The sequence below is a fragment of the Crassostrea angulata genome, chromosome 4 (genome assembly GCF_025612915.1).
Source record: "Crassostrea angulata isolate pt1a10 chromosome 4, ASM2561291v2, whole genome shotgun sequence".
NCBI classification, from domain to species: Eukaryota; Metazoa; Mollusca; class Bivalvia; order Ostreida; family Ostreidae; genus Magallana; species Magallana angulata.
This window is the reverse complement of record NC_069114.1, coordinates 38,948,010-38,973,925: the sequence shown is the minus strand read 5'-3', so window position 1 is coordinate 38,973,925 and position 25,916 is coordinate 38,948,010. Positions and strand designations below refer to the sequence as shown.

The 25,916-nt window shown below is 34.7% G+C and overlaps 1 protein-coding gene across 5 annotated transcripts; it reads left to right on the top strand.

The window, feature by feature from the left end:
- Nucleotides 1–20,349, top strand: LOC128180401 (angiomotin-like). 5 transcript variants are annotated; one of them, XM_052848497.1, is made up of 10 exons: nucleotides 1–169; nucleotides 16,091–16,228; nucleotides 16,417–17,044; nucleotides 17,192–17,481; nucleotides 18,352–18,447; nucleotides 18,620–18,765; nucleotides 18,918–19,369; nucleotides 19,519–19,721; nucleotides 19,937–20,019; nucleotides 20,222–20,334. In XM_052848497.1, the coding sequence occupies exons 2-10, from the start codon at nucleotides 16,096–16,098 to the stop codon at nucleotides 20,276–20,278; spliced, it is 2,088 nt and encodes a 695-aa protein (XP_052704457.1). In that variant the 5' UTR covers nucleotides 1–169; nucleotides 16,091–16,095; the 3' UTR covers nucleotides 20,279–20,334. The 5 variants fall into 5 exon arrangements, with proteins under 5 accessions (XP_052704457.1, XP_052704458.1, XP_052704454.1 ...); XM_052848494.1 differs by lacking the exon at nucleotides 1–169 and adding an exon at nucleotides 12,793–13,976 and having other exon boundaries at nucleotides 20,222–20,349; XM_052848495.1 differs by lacking the exon at nucleotides 1–169 and adding an exon at nucleotides 15,139–15,665.
- Nucleotides 20,350–25,916: the final 5,567 nt, after the last annotated feature.

Below are 25,916 nucleotides of genomic sequence, written 5' to 3'. Positions count from 1 at the left end.
CAGTAATTGCACCCAGCGGGGAGTCAGGTCTCTTGGTGATTTATGGTACATTAGTCCCCATCACGCTGGAAGGGTATGTGTAACATCATACTGTCAATTTTTTAAGAAGTCATTTCCTGTTGACAACGATACAGGGACCAAAGGAGGCTTGAAAGAAGGGTGCAATTGTGTAAGTATTATAAGATGAGTGTATATGTAACAGAAAACCGAGACTGATATTCATTTGTATTTTAGATCCTGTTCAAAAAATATTGCTTGGTTACATATGTATCTACTTGGAGATCCTCACAGTCAATTCAAATTTGAATCTTAAAATGAAAAAATTACAATTTTTTGCATGGACATTCATGTAAATTCATTTGCAGATATACACATGTATATACATGCATGTACCGGTACATTGTAATTCTGAGATAACTTTAGAACTGGAGAGTATACTGTATGCAGAAGTGTTACAAGGTTATATTCTGTAATTATATTTGTCAGGAATATGATATACTGGTACTTGTATTATATTCCTTTGACAGAAGTTTATGGATATCTACGTTTGTCTGTTTGTCTGTCTGTCTCTATCTCTCTCATCAAACACTTACGATTGCTGGCCTCAGGTTGCTTACAGTATGCATTGGACACCAAGTGTACAGAAACTATGGGCATTGTGGCTTAATTCATTTCTTTCAAGGAAACATAAAATTGAAATTTTGGATTTGATCCCAGTGGTAATGTGTAATGTCAGCTGAATTTCATTACATTTTTCATCCCCAAAGCCCCTTTTAAAAATCCAAACAATTCAGCAGGTGCTTGTGTTTGCTGACGTGCATGAAATAATTATTTAGCATTTCTTATATCAATAAACATAAAACTAATGAAATCCATGTTATTGAGATTAAAAAATAAAAAAGGACTCGTGAGGATTGTTAAAGAATTCATTCATTAATTCTGCAGTGTCGTCCAATAAAAAAGCGGCATTTCAGCTCGAGGCGTTCTGTCGACCTCAATTTTCTCATTTCCATAGGTATGTCATTTGCGGTAGTTAGTTTTTGTCAAAAATCATATACGAGCGCGTGCAGAATACCATGACAGAAATTTACATCTCATTAACATATATGTCATATCAAAATTTCCCGCGGTATTCTGCCTAACCTGGTTGTTAAATTATTTCCACAAGGTTTCACCTGGAGTTGATAATGTTTGCTGACAATGTAAATGTCCTCAAGCTTTCAAAGTTGGGTTATTTTTGGAGCACCTGCATGTGTTTACAAGGAATTCCTGAATACTTGATAGGCACAAAAACTCTCAGTTTATTGCTTAAAAATTTTTTCAAGTATTTTATTTACGATATATGCTTGAAATTAATTGACTTTCATGGTTTATGAATACTTATCAGAGGAATTTGTTAGATAAAATTGTAGGAAAATGTTCATTTTTATTGGTACATGATTTTATGTGTGCTTGTTTAAAATTGGGAACAGAAGTATTAGATATATGTGCAATGAAACTTTTTTGATAAAATTTAAAAAAAAGAAGACTAAATGATTTTAGCTATTGTAACACCGTTTTGTGACTGTGTCTTATTTTAGTCATGTGTTCTGGAATACCAAAGCTATGAACATCTGAAGAAAGATGTTTACCATCCTATAATATTTGTCAGGCCTGTCAATGGTCTCTCTCCTTATACAGACAAAACTTCTCTTACTAAGGGTCAACACCATAGTTGAGGTCAGATCAGCTGATCTGTACTTTTAGAGAAACTTTAGACGATGATTAACCATCACAGGGCAGTGAGGTCATGTCACAATATATATAAGTTGGGTTTTTTATTCACAAAATTTAGGGGAAGGGGGGGGGGGGGGTCATCGTATTTTTTTTTTAAACAGATGTAGACAATGTAAAAAATATACTTTTCCTCTCTGGTATATATGATAAAAGAAAGCCGCATGTTTATTTAGGGTAACTTTGTTTGTCGTGGGGAGATCAGTTGACGTTTAGCCATTTACAAAAAGAACGAAGCCAACTTTCATCAGATGGCCAGCTTGAATGTACTTTTGATGGAAGTTTTCAAAATATCCGGGTTCCCACTTGTAAATATTTGTTTGATAATTAGTCAAGAATTTTACCTTTTACGTGATAACACAGCAAATACCATCTACCTTAGGCAATCCCATTAAAATTTTAATCACCGATGGTACACAAATCGGAAATGTTTTTAAAGATGTCCCGAGCCTAAGAGTCTTGCTAACATTCAATTTGCGGCAGAATTTGACATTTTTTGGGCATGTCCATTGTCTTAGCTGAAATTAAATACTGAATTATGTCAGTGACACATTAACCTAGTTGTTTGATTTTTTAAAATGCTCGAGTTTTGAAAAATGAATTTGAATCTATTCTCCTCAGATTCCTATGCTTTTTGTTTTACCAGAAAGGTTTTTATTTCTTCAGTTTCATTGCATTTTATTTAAATTTTTAAAATACTTTCCTTTTAGAATATTTTACCTAGCTGTACATGATTCAGTACAACAAAAATTTCAAGATAATAAGATGACTAGATTTATATATATATTTATTCAGAAAACTTAGAAACTTGTGAATTATAGAAATTCTACAAATTGAGAAGAATGGTTTTTTTCCTCCTGTGAATAACAGAGAGAGAGAGAGAGAGAGAGAGAGAGAGAGAGAGAGAGAGAGAGAGAGAGAGAGAGAGAGAGAAAGAGAGAGAGAGAGAGAGAGAGAGAGGATAAATATCAAGTTAACACTTGAGTGCTTTGACAGTATTTAGCACCTTGTTGAGGATCACAGAGCCCTCAGTCTTTTTATGGAACTCAAAATAGCAATAGGAGAATGATTTACGTCCAGGTATTTTACATACATCACCTTTGGTACAGTGCAACAAAAGCTTTATGCTACAACACCTTCTCTAAGGATCAGTAAGCAGTGCTGTACCTTAGCCGCTAAATATTTTGTCATTGAGATGGTGACAACACCCAAAATGTGTTTCTTTTGATTTGCACACCTTTCATCTATGCTTTTGTGTGAAACTGTTCTCTGAGTGTGAAATATAAGTTCAAGACCACCCCAAAGGATACAAATGATCAATAATAAAGTTATTGTGGTGGGGATATTTAAGTTATTTAACTAGAGTATTTCAGTTGTACTTTTGAAGATGTGGGTGAACTGAGTTAAAATATTCCAGATATTATAGCATTAGCTTTTATACGCTCAAATTTAGGGCGTTTATATTTAGGTCCCGTTTGTCTCTGAAAAATGTCATTTTAAATTATTTAGCATTTAAACTCTTATTATTTGGCACACATATTCAAAATTTATTGTCATTTCAGAATACTGATCGAGATCAAATACCCTGTGTTTGCCTTTTGTCTGTGATAAATACTGATATGATATTTAAAATACTAATATTTAATATTAAGTATATCAGAATCGTATTGTAAAATGGTATTGCCAAGTATACTCTTTGAATATAAGGGAATTATTGCTAACAAAGCTTTGCCTATTACAAGATGTCTGTTGCTGAAATTTGATTTGAACTAATGGCCTCTACTAGTGGTATCCTGGTACCAGTAAAATCATGTAATTGCAAATACCTTTGATGATGTAATCAAATGTCTCCCAATTTGTGTTTCATATGGAAGCAATTTTTGTAACCTTAATAGATAAAATTTATCATCACAAAATTTGTTTGCTCAATTTGAACTTATCTTTATCCAACCTCACTTATACAACACCCCCCCCCCTCCCCTCAAATTAAACCCATCTTTTTTTAAATGAAAATTTTTAAAGATGTGTAAAAATCACAAACAAGGTTATATTGTTGGTACATACTTAGCTACAGAGAGAGACAGTCTGTCTCCAGGAACATGTTTGTGTCTCCTGAGATCAAACTTTCAGGGTTCAGAAGTTATGGCATTGCTGTGAACTGGCAATAATTGGTTTAGGCGGAAGAAAAGACCAAGAGTACTCAAATGTATAGAAATATCTTGTGGAAAAAACACATTGTGCAGTCCAGTAAACGGGAGGAATTTTTTATTTTTTTGGTAATGCACTCCCAGATACAGGGAAAAATTTTTGTTACAGACTAGACAATGCTGTTTTAAGAATGCATAGTCACGTGTTTTAGCTGGTATGTATTTTTTTTTAGAAGTCTTTAGGCTGACTTTTTAATAGCAAAACATGCTGGGTCATAATTCCAATGCATTGATGCCTTGGAGTTTTAAAAAAAATGATTTATGAAACTTTCAAAGGTTTTTAACTTCTGTTATTTATGATTCTTTTAGATGTTTGATTTTAGAAGTGCAATGGATTATTTTTTTTAATTTTATTTTTAATTTTTTTCGGATTTATTTATCTGTGTTTTTGGATAATGATGCATTAATTTTGGACTTTTCACAAGTGTTTTGTTCATGCAATCTTGTTAAACATTTGGAGTGTACTTTTCTGAAGTTTTAAAAAATGTGGTACAGATTTTGCGTATTCAGGTCTATAGAATATCATTTAACATACCAGTACATTTCAATGGCAGGTGGAAGTCTCCGCAGAATGTTGATAATTCTATTTTCCAGGTGGTGGTTCTCATTTTTCATTTAAAGAGTGCATCAAATGGGATACCGTCCTATTGACTCCATGATGCCTTATCTATAAAGATCTGTAGGCAGACAGGAAAAGGTATAAAAAAGAAATGATTTTATCATGAAATTTCCTCTCCTTATTTATATTTGGTTCCCACTTTCATGATTTTTTTGCATCTCATTGCATTTTTATTAAATTATATCTCTCTCTCTCTCTCTCTCTCTCTCTCTCTCTCTCTCTCTCTCTCTCTCTCTCTCTCAAGGTAAAGTCATTTATGGTCGTCCTAAGATATCAGTGTAATCAGATATGTTCAAGGGTTATTAAATCAGAAAATATACAATTGAATTATGACTGGTATGCAGTTAAATTCAGTATGGGATGAAAATTGCATGGAATCGATCTTCTTTATCATGATAATACTTTAAAGTTATTACACAATTTGAATGCTTCATAAACTTACAAACTTTTAGAAGCATTAAACCACAGAGCCCATAACTGCTAGAAAGAATTTGTATTCAGACAATTTTGAACTGATTATATGGTTAACCAAAAAATATTCAAAGAATTTAAATTGGTCAGGAGGCTTTTTACTGGTATTTTTTTTGGGGGGGTAAGAAGCAATAATGTGAGATGAGAAACATAATAGATGTTGAAAAATTTTAAAAAATAATGGAAAAGAAATGTGTTATAAATGAAAATTAAGCTATATCAGATGAAATATATAGCTGGTCTTTGTGGTAATTTGATTATTATTTTCTTTATTATCCAGGTACAGCTAGAGTACCGGTATATGTGATAAAAATTTTTGATTGAACGGTACAAGATAAAAGCTATTTGTTTTAGAAGGTTGTGCAAAGCTATTTTAGTAATAAAGGTCAAGGAAATTTAAGATAGGTCAAAGTTTTCACAGTTTTGATTGGCTAAAACTGTTTGTGACCATGAACTTTTAAAATATGTTTCACAAATGCATAATTTCATTATCTCTAATTTTTTCCTTCTTTCTTTGTCTTTTTGTTTGATTTAAATAATTATAAACTGGAGCCACAGAAAGAAAAACTAGTAGAATATATATATGAATTCAGCAAATTTCAAGGTATTAAAAACTCTTCATTTATATATACATGTATTGGTATTTTTTTGTCGCAAAAGGCATCATGAGCATAACCTAGTTGTCAGGGAAGGGGAAAAAATCCTACAGTTTCTTTATTAATGAATGAATTTTTGAGATGAGTAAACAGCAAGACTTTTTATTTTTTAATTAAGAAATGTTCGTTACTGCCGCTTTCATCTGCTGACTCACCAGAATCTGAGTGCTGGCGGACCCTATTTTCAGCCACGCTGTTTCCCATTATATATTTTACATCATGTTTCTTCTTTAAGTCCATTATACAGACTATCATTTTCTTAATTGTCTTCCCACACTTCTCTACATCATTATCGCTTAGTACATCAGGGAAGGGGAAATTTCATTCATAGTTCGATTTACTTATCTCTTGTGCTAGACATTGTGTTCGGTTTATTAATAATTATACAAACACGTTGGGGAAGAATTTTACACTCGTGTCTCTTGGGTTCAGAAGTTTAGCGCTGATATGTCTTACAATAAAAGTTGAACCAGCACTTCAGTACGATTGCAACTGCTCGGCTTTAAATCGTAGTACAGGAATTTAATAAGTTTAAACGCATTACAAGAAGCGACACGTGAGGCTTAGTCTTAGCTTTAGAGGTTATTTAGTACTAAGGGTGCAATTTTTGTTTGGTTCCTTTTTTTTTGGCCTGAAGGGGTAAGGATATACAACTTACTTGAAGAATGAAACCTTTGGGTATTATTACATGAGTATGCATGTTTTGAGCTGTTTAAAAAAGATTGTAACGAATATTACCTTTGATTATGTAAGACGCAGTGACCTTTGAACTCTAATATTATGTAATTCAGTGCTTCAGACTTTTTTCAGTCCTTCAGTTGAAGTGATAAAAGGGGCTTTGACTTGAAGATTATAAAGACTCGTGATACTTCCACAAGATTTAAATTTATATCAGTTAATGAAATGGGGTAATATATGCACCATAAAGTCAGGAGCAACAACCAACTGAACACTACCAGTATTCTCAATTTCATGTGAAATGGAACCCCAGCAAGAGCTCAATTATCAAGACTATTTCTTATAAGCCAGCTTTGTTGAAGGAGGAAAAGAATTTGGTCAATTGATTTTTAATGAGAAAGGAAAATTTTAAAAAGGCCGATAAGAGAAATGCTTTAATTTCGGTTAATGATTTATTTTGAAGTTCATTTGTACAGTACTCAGCATGTGTTGAAAAATAAATTCAGTCATCATTTTTTTTTACTAGTTATTATTTGCATGTAGCTGATGAAAGAAGACTAAATATTATGGCTGAACTAGCATTTTGTATGATCACACACCCAAAACTGCTCTGGGTCATTACTTGCAGAAACTCACAGCTAATGGAGAGAACATTTTTGAAATGAATTCTTTTGAAAAGTTTTATTTTATTTTTATTAAATTCTTTCATCAAATTTAATATATATTTAATGAAAAACTGATGGCGAAAAATACAATAGTGTTGTGGTTGATTTCTTTTATAAACTGTATGCCCTCTTTTTCACTTGAAGCTACAGAGGAATTTTAATTGTCTGAGGATAATATTTTCGAACTTTTTTGGGGAGGGGCGGTATGGTTTAAATAGTGTCAATTTGTACACGTTTGTTTATTAAATTTTCAGGTAGGGTGATCACAGGCTTTGAGTGATGTAGCAGAATTTTCACCTCAATTACCTGGCCAGGTAAATCTAAAATAAAAAGCAAGCATTTATGGCATTGTTAGAATTTTTGTTTCAAAAAAGATAAATGAAATGGTGACTTAAAAGGATTTTTAAAAAGTTAAAACAATGCAGTTAAAAAAACACCACAGAAATAGTTTTATTTCTTCTCAAAAGTTCAAAGTTTGCAACCACAACCATCTTAAAACTCCTGATTAAATCTTCTTTGAAGAAAGTTATGAAATAGCAGGATTTTTTTTTGGCTGACACTGTAGGGTTTAGAAAATTACAAAATATGCTTTATAGAGGAGATGGGAATTTATAATCCTATGAAAAAGAGTTTTTATAAAGGCTTTAAAAGAATTTAGTCTAGATACATGTAGAGATGTTTACAATTGAGAGTGTCACGGGGGGCATGCGATGTTCTATTGACGCACTGATATTAGTGTCTTAGAAAAGGTGAATGGTAAATCAGTATAATGGTAATGGTGTGCGCAGATTTATAAGTGCAGTGATGTACCGTGTACATACGTCATATACTGGGTGAATTAACATTTTTAATAGAAATGAAGTAAATGACAAGTGCAAACTTTGAGAATGGTTATTTGTGATAACGACCTTGGAATATGTCAACTTTTTACAATATTTTAATTCTTTTCTTGAAAAAGACTGCAGAAGCTCATTTGTTTTGTAAATTTAATGCACACAGATCTGCATAATTACAATCTAAGAACATGTTAGACACCAGTGTCAATGTGCTCTCACATGGGGGGGGGGGGGGTTACCATTACTATTAACATTCAATATTCAGTTTATTACTGATATTTTAAAAAGCATTGCAAGTTTGATTATCATTTACATGTACATGTATAATTCATCATATTACTTGTCAAAGTAGGGTACTTTTAGGATTTCGAAATTGTGATCCACATATGTAGGTGACAATTGCCAGTTTACTTTGAGTGAAGTGTATTGCTTAGTTATGCTCTCAGCAGAAGTTGTAGAAAATATATCGGTACACATAAAACTTCTCCAGTGTTCAATGAACGGCCTTGGCTGCAAAAGCAAATATCTAGCATGGCAAATGTTCAATGAAGAACACTCTGGTGATTAATTGCACAAGACTTATAATGCAGGCAATCAAAACTAAAATAGACCTCCATTTTTCTTTTGGCAGTCGAGAGGACTTCTTTTTGTATTGTGTTTACTTTTGCGACATGCCACAGAGGAGAATGCCCGTTTACATTAAACAGGGTCGGAATTTGACAATTTACGGTTATTTATTGACAATCTGAGCTCCGTGGTTCCTAAGCCATGTAAGGACAGGCAGATTCCCTGCGTAATTCTGTTTACATGTGCTTTAGTCTGTGTACACAGCCCCCTCTAGAGGTGACATATTATTCCCGCTGGTATGCGTTTTAGGAAATTTTTTTCTTTTTGGTTACCATCATAGGACATTCACCAACATCCCAAAGGCAAATGCAAACTTAACATGTACATCGGGATATGGACCAAGAATCGCTTAACCTTATCACCTTTATACCTTTTTTTGTTCATTGAAATTTTTGTCTTGTCAGTTTTTGATTAAAGTACATGAGGTTTTTGCATGCCTGTGTAGATTCCGATCTTAAAAGGGGGGCATTTAAAATTATATGGCATTAAATGTCTTTGTTACTTTTTTGTATAAAATGTAAATTTGATACAGGTTGTGCCAGCTGCGTTATGGAACGCATAGCTAGATACAACAGATTTATAAAATTAACCATACAAAACAAATAGATTTTAGCCCAGATTAGGAGCTGTCATCACATTTAGTTTTAGCTCACCAGAGAACTGGGTTTGTTGCTAAGGTTATAACGATTTTCTGTCCTTCTTACCTTTTAAGGAGAACTACCTTTTAAGGAGAACTATCCCATAATCATTTGAATTTTTGTTTGTAATCTTTTGAATAAAATTTTAGAAAAAAGAAAAGATTGAAAGAGTATTCAGAATAATATTTATGATTAAAATTGTAAGCATTATAATTGTGGATTATGACTGCATGCACATGCATCTCTCTCTCTCTCTCTCTCTCTCTCTCTCTCTCTCTCTCTCTCTCTCTCTCTCTCTCTCACACACACACACACCAGGTTAGCCCTGTACTAATAGTACACAGGCCATAGTCGATCTCAATCAGTGGAATTTATAACTGATATGCTATCAGTTTAAAAAATCTTGACTGAATTGAGACAGAATTCAATTTGCTCAGTCACCTCATTTGGACCCCTGTCAACCATGATGTTGCATTATGTTCGCTTGAGTTGTATCATCTAATTAAAACTACAACAATAGATCAAAACTTGGTTCATTTTTTATGGCGCGCCTCTCTTAATGAAATATAAAGTGATGTTTGATGTCCATCCCCTTCTGTCTTTAGAAGCTAATTGACAGGTTTTTAAGGAAATATATCAGATATTTGAAAAATAAAAATCTTTTTTAAATATAATGAAGTTCTTTGAATATGAAAATATTTTCCTCAGAATTGAAAAATATAGAAATAAGGACCTGATGAATTATAAACATCAGAATATTCTCTTTTTGTCCCAAAGACGAAAATTTTATGGACACTAATTTGTTGGAAGGAAAAGTTGGAATCCTTTATTCTTTTAACTGGTCTAAATTGATCACGATTTTATGAATGGTGGCTTAACATTGCGCCAACAAAAAACAGCCAGTGTCAAATTCTACCCTCGGAATGTAAATTTACGCAATTAAACCGTCATAGCTATTGACAGGGAAATCGACACAATGTTGCGCAGAATGGTTAAAAAAAAAGAATTAAATAGAACTGGTTTTGGATTTCACAAGGTCTGACTGTGTATTAAAGTCTTGTAATTGGCAGTGTTCCATTAATTGTTTGAAATACCTTAAATGGTCCTCAAGTTTGTCTGTCAAGTGCCAAGTTTGAAAGCGTATAGAATTTGAAGATAGATGAATGGAATGTTGAGTTTATATTGGGCAACGATCGGCAAGATTCAAAGGTCCACCCGCTCTCTTAACAAACCACAACAGGAATCTAGATCACGATAGACGATCTGTCAACTTGTTTAATTATAATTTTTCGAAATAACCAAGCATTCCTTTGATTGTCTAATGCTCAGCTTATTAAAGTTTTTTGGGGCTGGAAGTACCCAGGGTTTATATGTGTAAATCGTATATTGAATTTTTTAAAATTCTCTTTGAACTTTTATTTGATATGCATACATGTAATCATTTCATTTGTCTTACTCTATTTTATATACTCTGATAGTATATCTGTTTTGATAACAATATATTGATTTCATGATAGATACAGACTTCTTTTTCTTTTTTTTCAAGTTGTACATGTACTATCAATTCCCCCCAATAGTGTTAAAACATTCAGTTTTGACCAGGTCAAGGAATTTGCCTTTTAATTGATCTCAGCAGATATTGGAGAGAAACAAGACAAGAGATTATTGCCTATTATCAACATTGTGACCAGTCATTAGTGAACACAATGCACATTTTGCAGCCTGTGATCTATCTAATTAACCAGTACCCCCGGGGCCCCACTGTCTAACAGTATTCAGGAAAGTAATGGGGGACATACAAGGTTTTATGGGGTAAATATTTGTGAGGATTAATGATGATATATGACCCACTTGGGCATGTACATCAGACAGAAGCCGGCACAGTGGTCACATTCTGAACATTCCTCTCTGGCAGAACTCGGGCTTCTGTGTGATGTGACCTGACAGCGGAATCACAGCTCGCATGCTGAGAGAGAAAATGAGGGGGCTCCAGAATTGCTTTTGAATGAGAAAGAGAGACGGGGAGGGAGATGGAGGGGGAAAGGGTGCTGTGGAAAGACAGTGAAATATAGAAAAGACATGTTGGGATCCTTCCTTGAGAGAGAGAGAGAGAGAGAATGAATATCAAGTTAAAGTCTTGAAAAAACCAGTATCCAATGATGTCCTTAAAATGTTTAAAATATGATTTATACCAAGTTTGGTTTGAATTGTAACACTTTAAAAAAAAAAAAAACTCTTTTCTATTTGTTTCATTTACAGTTGGTTGTACAAAAATTTCCTGTTACTTTGTAGTTATTAGGTTTTGTGATAAACACTAGATAATTGAGTAAAAAAAAAACTGCCGAGATACCATGTGGAGATGAACAGTACAGCTGTGATAGACCTTTGGACTTTCGTGGCATTCAAGTCTTTGTCCAGGTCTCTATCTCTCTGTAAAACCTGTGATCAAAATGATGGCACAGGATCATGCATAGTGCTTGTGGAATGTTGGGGGCAGCTGCTCACCATATCTCACCCCTCAGAATAGTTACATAAATCCTAGGGATGCCTCTGGATGACGACCGAGGTGTTAGAACCCTGCTGGCTGACTTAACAAAACCACTTGTGGCTAATTACTCTCTGTCAAAAGCCCTACCCAACCTGTTACTTATTATGTAGGAAATGGTAAGCAGCCTGCCTGACCTCAAGATGTGACCTATGAACCTTGTGTACCATACATGATTTTTCATTTCCTTTTATTCCATAACAAGATGTTTTTTTGAAATCTGGTATGTGAATATTAAGGAGACTGGGAGGTAAATAAATCCATCTGATCTTCCTTAATTTCAAAGATTTGATTTTTTAAGCTTTGAATTATTGCTTAGTTAAGAAATATTCAATATATTTTAAGTTTAAAATTAAAAATATTTCCCTATATCTTTATTGTCAAAAAATGACCATGACTATCCAGCCTAATCATAGATTCTTTCAAACCCCACTCCCACCCCCACCCCCTCTTTTTTTACCTTTATATACAAAGCTTTGGAAATTTTGACACTTGACACTTTTCTTTCTGAAGGTTTTAGAGAAATGAAAAATGTATGAAAAAATCAAATCTTTTTATTTTGTAATAAAAATGAATTCATATGTTAATATATTAATATATGTGCAATAAAAATGCAAGAAATTTGAGTGGAAGTAAATTAAAAAGTGCAGATTTATTGATATGAAAATGAAGTTCAGGAAGGATAAAAGAAATTTGATTTTTAATTTCCCTTTTTTGCCCTCAGAATTCCACATAAATCAATCTTGAATTCACTTCATGTGTGAAAAGACTCTTGTATAATGCTTGTTTTGTAATGTTAAGTAATTTAGAGGCAAAGTCTCTTTGACTGTCTTTATGTGTGAGCTAACTTTTAGTCCCTTTTGTACATAATTTATAGATAAAAGGGGTCTAGACATTATTAAGCTAGGGTGCCAGATTTCAAACATTCCAATCCATTTAAATAAACCAAAGGAAAAAATGCATAGAGGTGATATGTTTACATTCATCAAATACATGTGTCCATTGAACCATGCCCATACAAAAATTGCCACGCTTTGCTGAATCCAATTTAGCCCCAGATATTTCATAAACCATGCTCTCTATTCATATTATATACAAACGTGACATTAATTCTACAAGAGGGTTGTTTTTTGTATCCTCAAAAAACTTCTGCAAATATTAGATTTGTGAAAGGGAAAAAAGAACTTATTTGTTAATTCCTGCCTTATTTTTGTAAGGAGATTTCCAATCTCGGACATTTCTCAGGGGATTTGTGTGCCTTTAAGAAATAAAGGAATTTGTAGATTAGCAGTGCTTGGTGGAAAGTTGAAAACAGGATGGAGGGGTGAACTATGTAAAGTATGCCACTGATGTAGCGCGATATCTTAGTGGAATCAATTTGTCGGTTGGGTATTATCATTCAGGAATGTAGGTTGTCTGTTTCTTCAGATCTTCCGATCAAATTCCACCTCCAAAAAATATCACTGACCGGAGAGCTATTGCACTCTTTAATTCCGGCCAGGGGCGTTAAACCAACAAAAGAGCTTCCAATAATTTGTACAGCAAGAGAAGAGAGTGACTTCGTTTTTAAAAAGGTTTTTTTTTTTGGAAAGACGTCACTAACTCTTGTCATTTTCACTTGCCCTTCAAGGATAAGTGTCACGGATGTGGAAATTCGTATTAAGGAAAAATTATTAAGAGGCGCGAACCACAGGATTCATTTATTCAGGATACGCGATTTTTCTTCCTGTCTCGGTGAATGACTGGGAAGCTGAATTAAGTGTAAAACATTGCCTTAACTATCCATCATCCAGAATAATTTAACACAAAAGAGGACAAGCATTCCGCTGGAACAATTTTTAGAATTCCTCACCACGTGTTCTATTAATTGTGGGATAAAAAAATTATGCGTTAACAAAATCAGTGGAGTCAGGGAATTGGGTCGCTAATTCGGTGTCAACATCCCAACGAGTGTCTGTCTCTTTTTCTCTGTGGGGAAGTCAACGTTTATAACTGCTTAGGAATAAATTTGATAATTATAGTGATTATGTGAATTCTTGCTGGAGTATAGATATACTGGTGTATATGTATATAAGAGTTAACATCCCAAAGATTATAGGAGATATCAAGTGATTATAAACCTGGAATGTTGGTTTTACAGCAGGGAGGAATTTGATTTTTTTTTTCCTGTTTTCCCTCACTCTGAGTTTGAGCCATGCATACAGAAGGTCGTGTTGGATTGAGTGATTCTCCTACCTATGCTAATCTCAATATGATTCAAGGTATTGTTTTCAATTCCTAATTTTTATCCTGGTAATTTGTATCTAATTTTGACTTTTGTCATTTTCTGGAGTTAGACAATTCTTAGAATAATGAAGAACCACTGTTTGTTAACAGTCGATGCAATTCAGTGTGGATTTTTATGTTCATATGGGAAATAATTAAAAACGTAATTTACCAATAAAATTTATTTTCTTATTTTAAAATTTTAATGTCTATAATTATGCAGTTGTGCACACTTTAACTCGCTGTCTGAATTCTTGATATTTTTAGGTTTTTTTATCTCATTAAGAAAATCATCACCCAAATTATTAAATGTCGCTCTTTTAAAAGTAATTTGTGGTGAAACTGTTGCAATTTTAATTAATGTTTTTATTTATGAAACAATAAATCAGAAGTAATTAGAAATGTAATTAAGCTTTATATATCTAGAATGACACTCTTGGTGAATAAATTTAATAAAGTGTTTCAAATACACAAAAACAAGAATTTCTTGAGAGGGAAAAAATCTACAAGATATTCTTTTGTTTTGAATTATAGTGACCTCAACAATGCATATTTTAAGCCACAAATTGGCTAGTGTCATTTTCGGCAAAATATAAAATTTTTGCTTATATGAATTTAAACATAGATGATATTGTTTAGATATTCAGCTATCATACTTTTTAAGACACTTGAAGGGCCTTTAATCAAATTGTGGTTGAAAAGTTCCAGTTGATTTTTTTAATGCATATATTATAGATATAGGTATATATGTAAAGTAAAATCAGCTGGATCATGTTGTATTAAGATTGATCGTACACAACCACAAATATTCTTCTGGTATTGTGGAGCTAATTAGCGTTGTAATTAATTAGATTGCATATTAATGAAGGGAGTTCTCAGTATTTTGAGAAAGATTTATGCATGTGGCAAAAACGTTTATTTGTGATTATGCCAAATTTATTATACACGCCCTCAACTATTTATAAAAATATAGACATTTTTAGGAAAAACATGTTTTCGTAGTCATTTATTTTCATTCACAAGAGATTTTTTTTTCTTTTTTGCTCTGCATATTGAATTGATGAAACAAGAAAGATATGTTTCGAATCTTGTGTAATGAAAAAAAAACTGTTATCAAGATTAATCAAAGTTGACAATTTAAAATCAATAAAATAATGTGTGAATGCATGAATATAATCTTTCATAATTTGATGTAAAACTACACACCTATTCTACTAGTGGTACAGATACGGCATAGAAAATTTGTGTAATACATTAAAAGGAATGTGTTTAATTTCTATTGATTTGCCGATAAAAACCAGAAGATGGCCTAGGGCTGTAAATATTGTGATTTTGTTACAGTTTTATGTTGATCCATAACAAATATGCAGTCACTGAGAGCCAGGGGGGTTTTCTGGTCGTTGAATACAAGAGAGCCACGCTCAGTCAAGCTTGTTGTCAGGAAATGTACTGCATTCCAGTGTGGAATAATTTTCTCGCTACACTGGTTTTGCTCAATGCCTGAACGCCTGGTATTTTTGGCAATCCCACAATGCACTTGTGGCTGGCTGAGAGAGGCCATATTATCAATTATTATTCAGTGTGTTTCTGGTATGAGAGCAGGAAAGAAGTCATCAGAGTTATCAATAAAGTAAAGAATCAGTGTCTACAGTGATAAGTGAGGATACAGATTATAGCCATGCTAAGTAAGGATAGAGGATTTTGTCATTGCATGTTGAATTATTAAGGGGGAGCTGAATTATTTAGTCAATAGTGAACATGCTATTGAGTGGGGTGATTAAGGCCACATTATCTGTGAATAAATTTACCTGTGTATTTACTCAGTGAAGCCGGCTCTGTTTATGTACACTGAAAGGACAACACAAACCTGCCTGGAATGTCGGCTATTTCCCCTACAGAGAAAGACTTAGTCATAACCTTCCCTCAGTTATTGCAATTTCTTTGTGATTACGAGAAACAGTGGAAGTTTTAGCTGGAAACTGATCTCTGTCTTTGTTTTTTAAGTTCTTTTGTGTATGTGGTGCTTAATGGAATTTTGAAGTATAGAATCCAAATCAAATGCGTTGTTGTGGTGACAAACCTCAGTTTCATTTTTCTTTGTTTTTGACAGATCTGATGAATGGCGGACAGTTTTCTAGTGACGAGTACCTGGTGGTAACTGATCCAGACGGAGTAAATATGTCACAGCAGCAGTACCGGGAACCCCCTCCCTACCCCGGCCATTCCAGACAGCTACAAAATACACCAGGTAATGCGGCTCATTGTCTGCTCAAATACATGCATTCTATCTGTAAAATGTATTGATTGTGATAAAACTAAACCCCCCCCCCCCCCCACTTTCCATTCTTTAAATATCTGATTGTAATCTGTGATGTTGATATTGTTTGTATTGTTTGATAATTAAAGTAATTTTGTTGTTTTATTTTTGTTGCGTAGGTCTGAGACAGAGTTTCTCTGGAAGTGAGGCTAGCACGGATGTTTCTGTGTCTTCAACGGAAAATCTGTCTACTTCTGTGAGACAGGAGCCCCAGGGAGAGGAGAACCAGTCGACCACTGGTTACCCCCCTCACTTAGACTATGGGAGCAGTGATAACGGGTACAGTATTCTAGCCCGACTTGGAATGCCCACAACTGCTCTAGAAATGAAAACCTCAACGATTTCACAGCCATATTACCAAATGGCCGGACATTGTGTTCCCCATCCAACAGACAATTACGGATATTTAAACAATCCTTGCTGTGGATCTTCTTTTTCGTGGCATCCGCATCAAGTGTCAAACTCGTGTGTTGCCGTATCAAAAACAACCGAAAATGTGACTTCTACCAGCGGACAACAGTGGACCATGGACCAGTTACAGTCTCCTTACTTCACACAGCTTCCCCCACCCCCAGAGTATCCCGGGTTTCATGTTGAGAAAACTGAACAGCTGCGACGATCATATGAAACAATGGAGCGTTGTGATCCCGCTGAAATGTCCGCCTGTAAATCTCAACCTGATCTGACCCATTACTGGGAGGCCCACAGCAAAATGGTGGAACAGAGCCTTCAGAGAGAGGATCAAAGGTTTGTATGCAAATTGTACTGTATAAAACTTTTTTGGAGGGAAGGGGGTGGCAACCTTTGCCATTCTTTGGTTTCGTACAGAATCTAGGAATAGGAAATTGCACTTTTGATATTGTTTTAATGATTTTTTTGTTGTTCTTTTTTCAGTACTCCAACCTCCTCCATTCGTTATGAAGATGTAGATCCACTTACTGCACGTGCCAACAAAATGATTGACATGCTTACAGAGGAAAATAGGAAACTTCGTGATGAACTAACAGTGTTTAATAGAAAAGTTTCAAGACTTCAAAAATTTGAATATGAAATTCAAAAAGTGCATGAGGCTTATGAATCTCTTGTGAAATCCTCCCAGAAAAGAGAGAAATTGGAAGCCATTATGAAGAAGAAACTAAAGGAGGAATTAACGAAACTGCAGGCCACTAACAAACAGTTACAAGGTAAGACTGTCGACCTACGCAGTTATGTCAGATATGGCGACCCATTGAACTGCCGTGGCAGGTTTCCAACAAGTAGCTCATGCATTGGCCTCATGCATGTCATATACCTGCTTTTTTAGCCTTCATAAATATAGAATCAAATAAAGAATTGCGGTCTCTGGGTCTCTTTGTGAGACAATTATACTTCATTCTCTGTTTACTCATGTCGTAAGAATTGATCATCATGATAATTTGTGGGATAAACCCAATGTAGGCAGGAATCATTTTTTTTTTTAAATTATGAAACGACAATGGCCTCCGAACAAAAGATATGAAATGGTTAGGTATTTACACAGTAGATGTGGCTTGTTGTCAAGTCTGGGTATAATAATTGCACACAATGTGTGCTGTTGGGATTAGGGCTTTAAGCATGGATTATCAAGGCAGAAATCTCTCAGTTATTCTTCTGTGCTGTTTGGCCAGCGCCCAAATCTCTTTATTGGTGTGAAATGTTATCTGCTTGAACATAATGGAGGGAGAATTCCTTAAGTTTGTTTACTGTGTAAAGTACAAAGAGACCCAAATATGAATCATATAAATTTCAATTTTTTAAACATTTGTGTTTTGATGGTTTTTTAAATATGTGGTGTAATTGGTATGTAAATGAAGTGAAGAATTTTCTGTGAGGTGTGCATATAAATAAATATAGCATTTTATGATGTCATCTTATGGTCAGAGAAATATACCATACTTATTTAAATTACTAAATCAGACACACAATTAGGAAAGCTGAATCAGTTTCAAATTTGAGATAAAATATTAAATATTAATTTTGTGATCATTGATGAGAATAGATTTGAATGTAATCGATACTTGTTTTATTTTTAACAGAACAAGTGGATAAATCTACAGCAGAGTGCGTAGAAGACGGAGAGCATGTGTCAGACTCAGAGAGAAGTCGCAAGTTTGCTGCTGTGGTCGCACACAGTGAGTAGTCTCCCTTGACTTCACACAATAAATTTTGTTTATTTCGATTTCTTTACATTGTTTTTCCAAATTTATTTTTTACAAGACAACAGATATTACAGATGCTTTATGATCTTTATAATATAAATGAGTATAGGGAAAGTTATTTACAATGAATCGTTAATGTTTCCAGACAAGGAGCTGTTGTCTTCCAAAGAGAGGCTGGAGCTGGAGGTGACCTCATTAAGGACCTCCCTCCAGGAACAGCAATCTAAGATGGACATACTGGACAACGCACTGACTAATGCCCAGGGCAACGTGGTCAGACTTGAGGAAGAGGTAAGAACCAGCAACAGTTGATGTAGCTATTTATTCTGGTGATTTTCTCATTGCATATCAAAGGAATTTTTTATGAAATTATTTTCAGTGCTGTTGATGATAAATTTAGAGTTATTCCCCCTTTTCTTAAAATATTTAAATTTTTTTTTCAGTGTTGTAAGAAACAGGTGAAGATGGAACGGCTAGAAAAACTCCAGAAATCCTTTTCGTGTTTAAAAGCAGCATGTGAAAAACGGGAACAGTTTGAGAAACAAATACGGACTCAGTTAGAGAAAGAGGTGTCTAATCTAAAAGCTCAACAGAAGGAGAGCGGAGCTCCATCACAGTTGGACACCGCCGCCTCGCAAGCGGAGGCCACCAATCTCCACTCACTACAGACTCTGATGAACGAGAAAGAATCCAAAATTCTGAAACTGGAGACGGAGGTGATAAAGTGGCAGCAGAAGTACTTGGAGGAGAGTGCCCTGCGACAGTTCTCTATCCAGAACGGATTGTCAGCGGATCTGTTGGATTCTGAAGGTTTAACCGACGAGAAGATGGAGAAGTTGACACAGTTGGAGGAAGTTGTGAAAGCAAGACAGCAAGTGGAGGAGCTCGAAGCAAAGTAAGGAGAAATATCTGTTCTATTTTATCATAATTCAATCAGAGGTCATAAAAGTAATATGCTTCAAAGGATTACAAAATAAGAGGAATAAAAATCTTGATTTGAAGAATGAAATTCAAAAAGTAATTATACTAATTTTTATTTTTTAGAGTAAAGAGCCTGCAGACAGAGCTGGCTGAGAAAGATGCCATGATTCGGGTATTTCAGCGCTCTGGGCCGATGACAAGGAGTAGCAGTGTACACACCCTGTCTGGGGCCTCTTCCTCCCTTCTGTCCCCCCGTCCTTACCACCACACAACTTGTTCACTGACCAGACAAGGAACCCTCCCAACCATCCGCCATGTCAAAACAGGTCAGTAGTTTATCACCATGACAACATTAAGACAGAGACCTTAGACACTTCAATAAAATTAGGGAGTTGGGGAGAGAGGTTACATGAAAATGAATATAAGTGAGATGCAAGAATGGGTTTTTAAATAATGAACATGATAGATACTTTAAAACATGAGTCTTTATAAATGTCAATTTTTGGTGGAGACTAATTCATTGTTTCCTTATTTTGATTAGGTAGTACAAGCACTTTGGAGACTGGTCGAGCTTTTTCATTAGACGAAGATTTAGTGTCTTCCATTCAGCATCTTTCAACAGAGGTAGGAATTGATTTCCGTCTGCTGGCGGCTTTAAAATTTTTTTCTCTCCCGTAATTGACAGCAGTACTTGTCTCTCCACATCAGACATCAGACAGAGCATTAAAAAAAAAAGACTGCTAGAAAATTTAATGGATTGCCTGATCAGAGCGATGTTATGTAATTGCCATGTTTAATTTTTATGTTTCTTTTTTCTTCCCTGCAGAGCAAGGATTCCAATAGCTCATCTGAGGATGACTCAGAGAAAGTCTGGCAAGTGTAATTGCCTCCCTCTGCAGAAATACCGAAGCTTGTAATTACCTCCCTTTATAAAGCTGTTGGATGCTTGGATAACTCTGCAATGACAAAATCCTATGGATTTTTTTCAAGTCTTGCAATATGGTACACAAGATAGTGAATTTATCTGGAAGGATAAATATTTACCAGAGCTATATGTACCTTGCTTCAAGGCAACTTTCTTTGTTTCAAATTGAAAACTGGGTATGCTCCCATTTCTTGCTCCATTTTGTTTTCGGTGAGCAAGATAGGGTGCATTTTACAGCAAATTTGTTGAGTTTTTTAAAGAGTTTTTGCAATGTCAGTTTCATGATTTCAAAATTGCAAGATCTGATATGAAATCTTTTAATACAGTGTATTAGTTCAGATGCCAAAATATTTTGAATTTTGGAGCAAAAGAGTACCTCCTTTGTTTTATATCGCCTGGTTATCATATCAAATTGGTTGTGTTCATTTGAATGTGTTTTGAACATGTGTTTGAAGAAAGAAAAAAAACTTTGGCATTTGAGATTAGATATTTCCTGTGTGGAGGATGCAAAAAAAAAAAATATAATAGTGCAATATTTCCATTCATCAATGACAGGTGCTGTTTCATAGTTGTGAATATTGTTTTTCATGCGCCATGAAGTATTACATGTTTATCCCATGTATTAATATTATATATTGTCTATAAATGATTTCATCTATGTAAAAAAAAACCCAGACATTTCATTGTATATATCTTAAGATTTCATCACAAAACAAATTTGTACTGAGGCATAGAGCCACTGCCAACAACATATGTTTGTTTTTTTATCATCTGAATTATTTTCTCGCTTTAAGAGGAATGAGTTCATGAACTATTGTCTCCAAGACTTGTTGGAGAGTGAAATATATTGTGTGTGAGCAGTTTTATTTGACCTCCATGACAATAATTTGAATTGAAATCTCCATTCTGTGGAATTCAATGGTCTGATTGCCTTGTTATTTAGTGTGAATGGATTTTTTTTACCATTAATTTATTGGGAATGTGAGCTTTTCTGTTTAATATTATACATATTCTGTACATTAAAGTATTGTTTCCATCCATGTGCCAAGTTTTGATAAAATCAGCTGGTCTGTGATTTTAAAGTACTATGTAAAACTTGTAGATTATTTGATTATGATTATGATGATGACATAATAAAATGAGAAAAACAACATGAAACTAAGAGTTTATTATGTTTTGATAAAGATAATTTTAATAAACATATTTTGGATAATTGTAATTATTGAATATTTTAGAATACATGTATTATAAATAATAATGATTTTCATAATATTAATTTCATTATGATTTAAATGATTGAGGGTGAATTTTTGTAGTGCTTTTGCTGACTCCTTAACTTATCAGCTACACGTTATGGAGACATTGCAACAGTTACTATTCACTGAGGCCCTGCCGTGGATGCAAAATGCCTAACAAGTGCATCTTTCTTAGAGGAAATTCAAATTCACATGTTGTAGTTTACAAAATCATTCATCATAACCTTCACAGTCCTTGCACACAAAGTTTGAGAAGGGGGTCTATACTATAGGAATCAAACATGATTTGTAGACCAGTGCAGAGTTATGTATGGATTTTTCTGAAATTTTCACACTATCCTTTCATTATAAATGATATATACATTTCTTAATAAGAGCATTTTTATAATATTCATTCATGAATCGTGATATTAATTTCATAATGATTGGACAATTTTCCCTTTTTTCCAACATTAATTTATGCACTTAAAAAAAAAAATTAATGACGTGTTGTCTCACAGAAACCTACAAATAAGTTGAGGAGGGAGTATTATAACAAATCATGTCCATCTGTCTGTCTTTCTGTCTTTCAGTTCGTCCGGTCATTTCTCAGTCTGAATTTTGTCTGGTCAAGAAAGAAATAGAGTTTGCCTTTGACATGAATGTCCTTGACAGTGACAAAGGTCAAGGTCACTTTATTACTAATATGGTATTAACCAAAAGACGCCACGCTGGAGAAAAATTCTACTCGGACAATTCTAGTTCGATTTCGAAGAACAAATTATTTATCTACTAGATGCGCATTTTTTATCTGTTAAAAATCTGTTGAAATGAGTTATACAATTCGCACATGTACATGACAAGTGATATGTTTCATATAAATAAGTTTTGGTAATTCATCTATATAGTGTCCTAAACCTCATATATTTACATTTCCTAGCGTCTTTGTCTATGATAACGCTACAGATCGATGTATTTCACCAATGGCTATTTTGATATTCAGTCGTACAATAGCTGAAAATAATATGAATAAAAGTAATAAAGAATCGTCCTTTGAATATTAACTGTCGGGGCATGATCAAATCTATCATAAAGCCCTTCGGACTAAATAGGCTTTGACCCCCCCCCCCCCCCCCCCCAACCTTCGACCGTATTTGATCACCTCACGATATTCAAAGAATAATCCCTCATTCCATTCACGATCAGGGCAATGAACGAGGCAGTCAGACAAGGGTGCATGTAGTAAGAGAGATAACTCAAGAATCATTTGACCCGCATTGAAAATGTCTCAATATCTATTCAATCACGGAGGAATAAAAAATTTTAAAACGACCATTGTTGTTTTACTTCAAACCTGAACTCGTTTCGACATCATACCCATACAAGTAATCATGACACAATTTTTCGTGTAGTGTGTTAATGAATACATGTATGTATGATACTTGGTCAATCAAATCCTAGTGTCATGTAATCGGTGAATTTTATCATACAATACATTTACGAACTTTCTAAAAAGGTGTGTCAAAGAATCTTCTCTCATTCACTGCTTAGAAAATGTTGTTCATCTTAACATCTGGAGAAAATACAGCTGTTGTCTGATCGTACAGAACTTGGCTTGTACGTGTGTTGTTTGTTTGGGTCTGTTTGTTTCCGTCTATCGTCTGTTAGCTGTTGTTGCTTATGCTTTGATCTTTTTATTGGGTGAAATGCTCTGTTTGATTGTTCTGTGTAGGATTGGGTATATTCCTGTCTTGTAGTACTATTGGTGTGTTTATCTGGGAAAAATGAAACCGATTCACTTTCAAAACAAGCCAAGCTGGCAGCGTTTGTCGGTATTGAAACAATACTCGGCTCATTATTTTTTAAGCATTGGAGGGGTTTAGGTATAGGACGTGAGGATTAAATAGAATAGTTTTTGTAAAGGAAAAACAAACATTAACAAGAGGCCCATGGGCCACATCGCTCACCTGAGGAACGATAGGTATGATAAAGTCAGTTTAATGGTGTCATAATACAAACAATCTGGACAATGTACAATAATACATGTAGATCCTGTATAAATAAAATCCATTTTTCCCCCTTGGAACTCGGATAGCCCTGATTGCTGCCAATATTTACAAGAGCAGACTTTAATCATCGCTCCCGCACATATATAGGGACTCAACGTTACGCAGGCAGGGATGATCGCACACCTTCGCAACTCAACATGTACCAACGTTAACGCAAGCAGGGATAATGCAAGCAGGGTTGACCGCACACTTGCGCCAACAGCTCAACCTCACGTAGGCAGGGAGTGCGCACACTGCGCTAGACAGGCCAGAACACCAGCAGGGATGACCATACACTAGTGCTCCGCCGCAACTACCACAAGCAGGTATGACAGCACACTTGTATTAATGCGATACAAGGCAGGAATGACCGCATACTCTGTATCATAGAATAGAAAACACGAAGATTAGATATAGCAGGGGTGTCCACACGCTCAATCTGTCGTATTTGTTCAAGTTTAACCCTAAACAGTAACTCATCCTAATACAATAGACACTGTCCTATATATGTGCCGGCCTACAATAATTCATAGTATCTAAAAATTGGAAATCAAAAATAAACAAACTAATCCGGCCTAACCCAAACCTACTTATGCAGAACAACTTATATACATTGAATATTTATTATTGTATAAAAATAATCATCACAATAATTGGTTAACAGTGGATGCATTAATTAAAATAATCAAGAATCAATAAATCAAGGGCAATAACTCAATACAGTAATACAAAAAGATTGTAATGAAAAAATAGCTGCCTGCTTCAATTTTATAGTCATATCACATGCTGAGTATTGCAGTTCTCAAAAAGATCCTTTACAATTGTTTATATATGGGATATTTAGCTGCATCAAACTCTGAACCTTCTTGTGCGGCCAAAGAATTGTCCTGGAGCCAAAGTCTAAACAATTATAAAGAATCATCTTGCTGATTAGTTTCTGAGAAGAAGATTTTTAAAGATTTACTCTATATATTCCTATGTAAAACTTTAACACCCCCCCCCCCCAATGTGGCCTCACCCTACCCCCAGGGATCATGATTTTCACAACTTTGAATCTACACTACCTGAGGATACTTCCACACAAGTTTCAGCTTTCCTGGCTAATTAGTTTCTGAGAAGAAGATTTTTAAATATTTACTCTATATATTCCTATGTAAAACTTACACCCCCCATTGTGGCCCCACCCTACCCCCGGGGGTCATGAATTTCACAACTTTGAATCTACACTACCTGAGGATGCTTCCACACAAGTTTCAGCTTTCCTGGCTGTTTAGTTTCTGAGAAGAAGATTTTTAAAGATTTACTCTATATATTCCTATGTAAAACTTACATCCCCCCCCCCATTGTGGCCCCACCCTACCCCCGGGGGTCATGAATTTCACAACTTTGAATCTACACTACCTGAGGATGCTTCCACACAAGTTTCAGCTTTCCTGGCTGATTAGTTTCTGAGAAGAAGATTTTTAAAGATTAACTCTATATATTCCTATGTAAAATTTCGACCCCCCATTGTGGCCCCATCCTACATCCGGGGGTCATGAATTTCACAACTTTGAATCTACACTACCTGAGGATGCTTCCACACAAGTTTCAGCTTTCCTGGCTTTCTTGTTCTTGAGAAGAAGATTTTTGAAAATTTCTCAAAAATTTTCATTAATTTCTAATTATTTCCCCTTGAAAATGGGTGTGGCCCTTAATTTTCACAACTTTGAATCCCCTTCGCCTAAGGATGATTTGTGCCAAGTTTGGTTGAAATTTGCCTTGTAGTTCTTGAGAAGATGTTGAAAATGTGAAAAGTTTACGGACAGACGGAAAGACGGACGACAGACAAAATGTTATCAGAATAGCTCACTTGAGCTTTCAGCTCAGGTGAGCTAAAAACTATTTCGTAGAGAATTCAACAGGTTTTTTTAAATAATTCAGTTGTATCTTCAAAAAGACCAACACTCTTGGTTCAAAAAGGAGGCAGTCTTACAAATACATGTACGCTCATTTTAACTTCCTGGTTACCCCCAAAGTTAATGCAATTCCGTGTAGCAAATTTTAAAAGAAGAGTTCCGCTGACAAACAAATCAATATCAGATAAAATAAACGACCCAATTTAGAAGTTCAGATTTAAGAAAATTCCTTGAAAAATAATACAATTGGAATTTTTTCGAAATGCGTGCATCAACACATTGTGCCCCTATTACCTTCAAAGATTTTGAAATTCGGTGCAGAGGTTAACATGTTACAGATTTGTGCCCACATCTTGCCGTGTAATAATGTGATAGAATACTTAGCCCCTGTGCATTTCTCTTCCGACTACTTTAT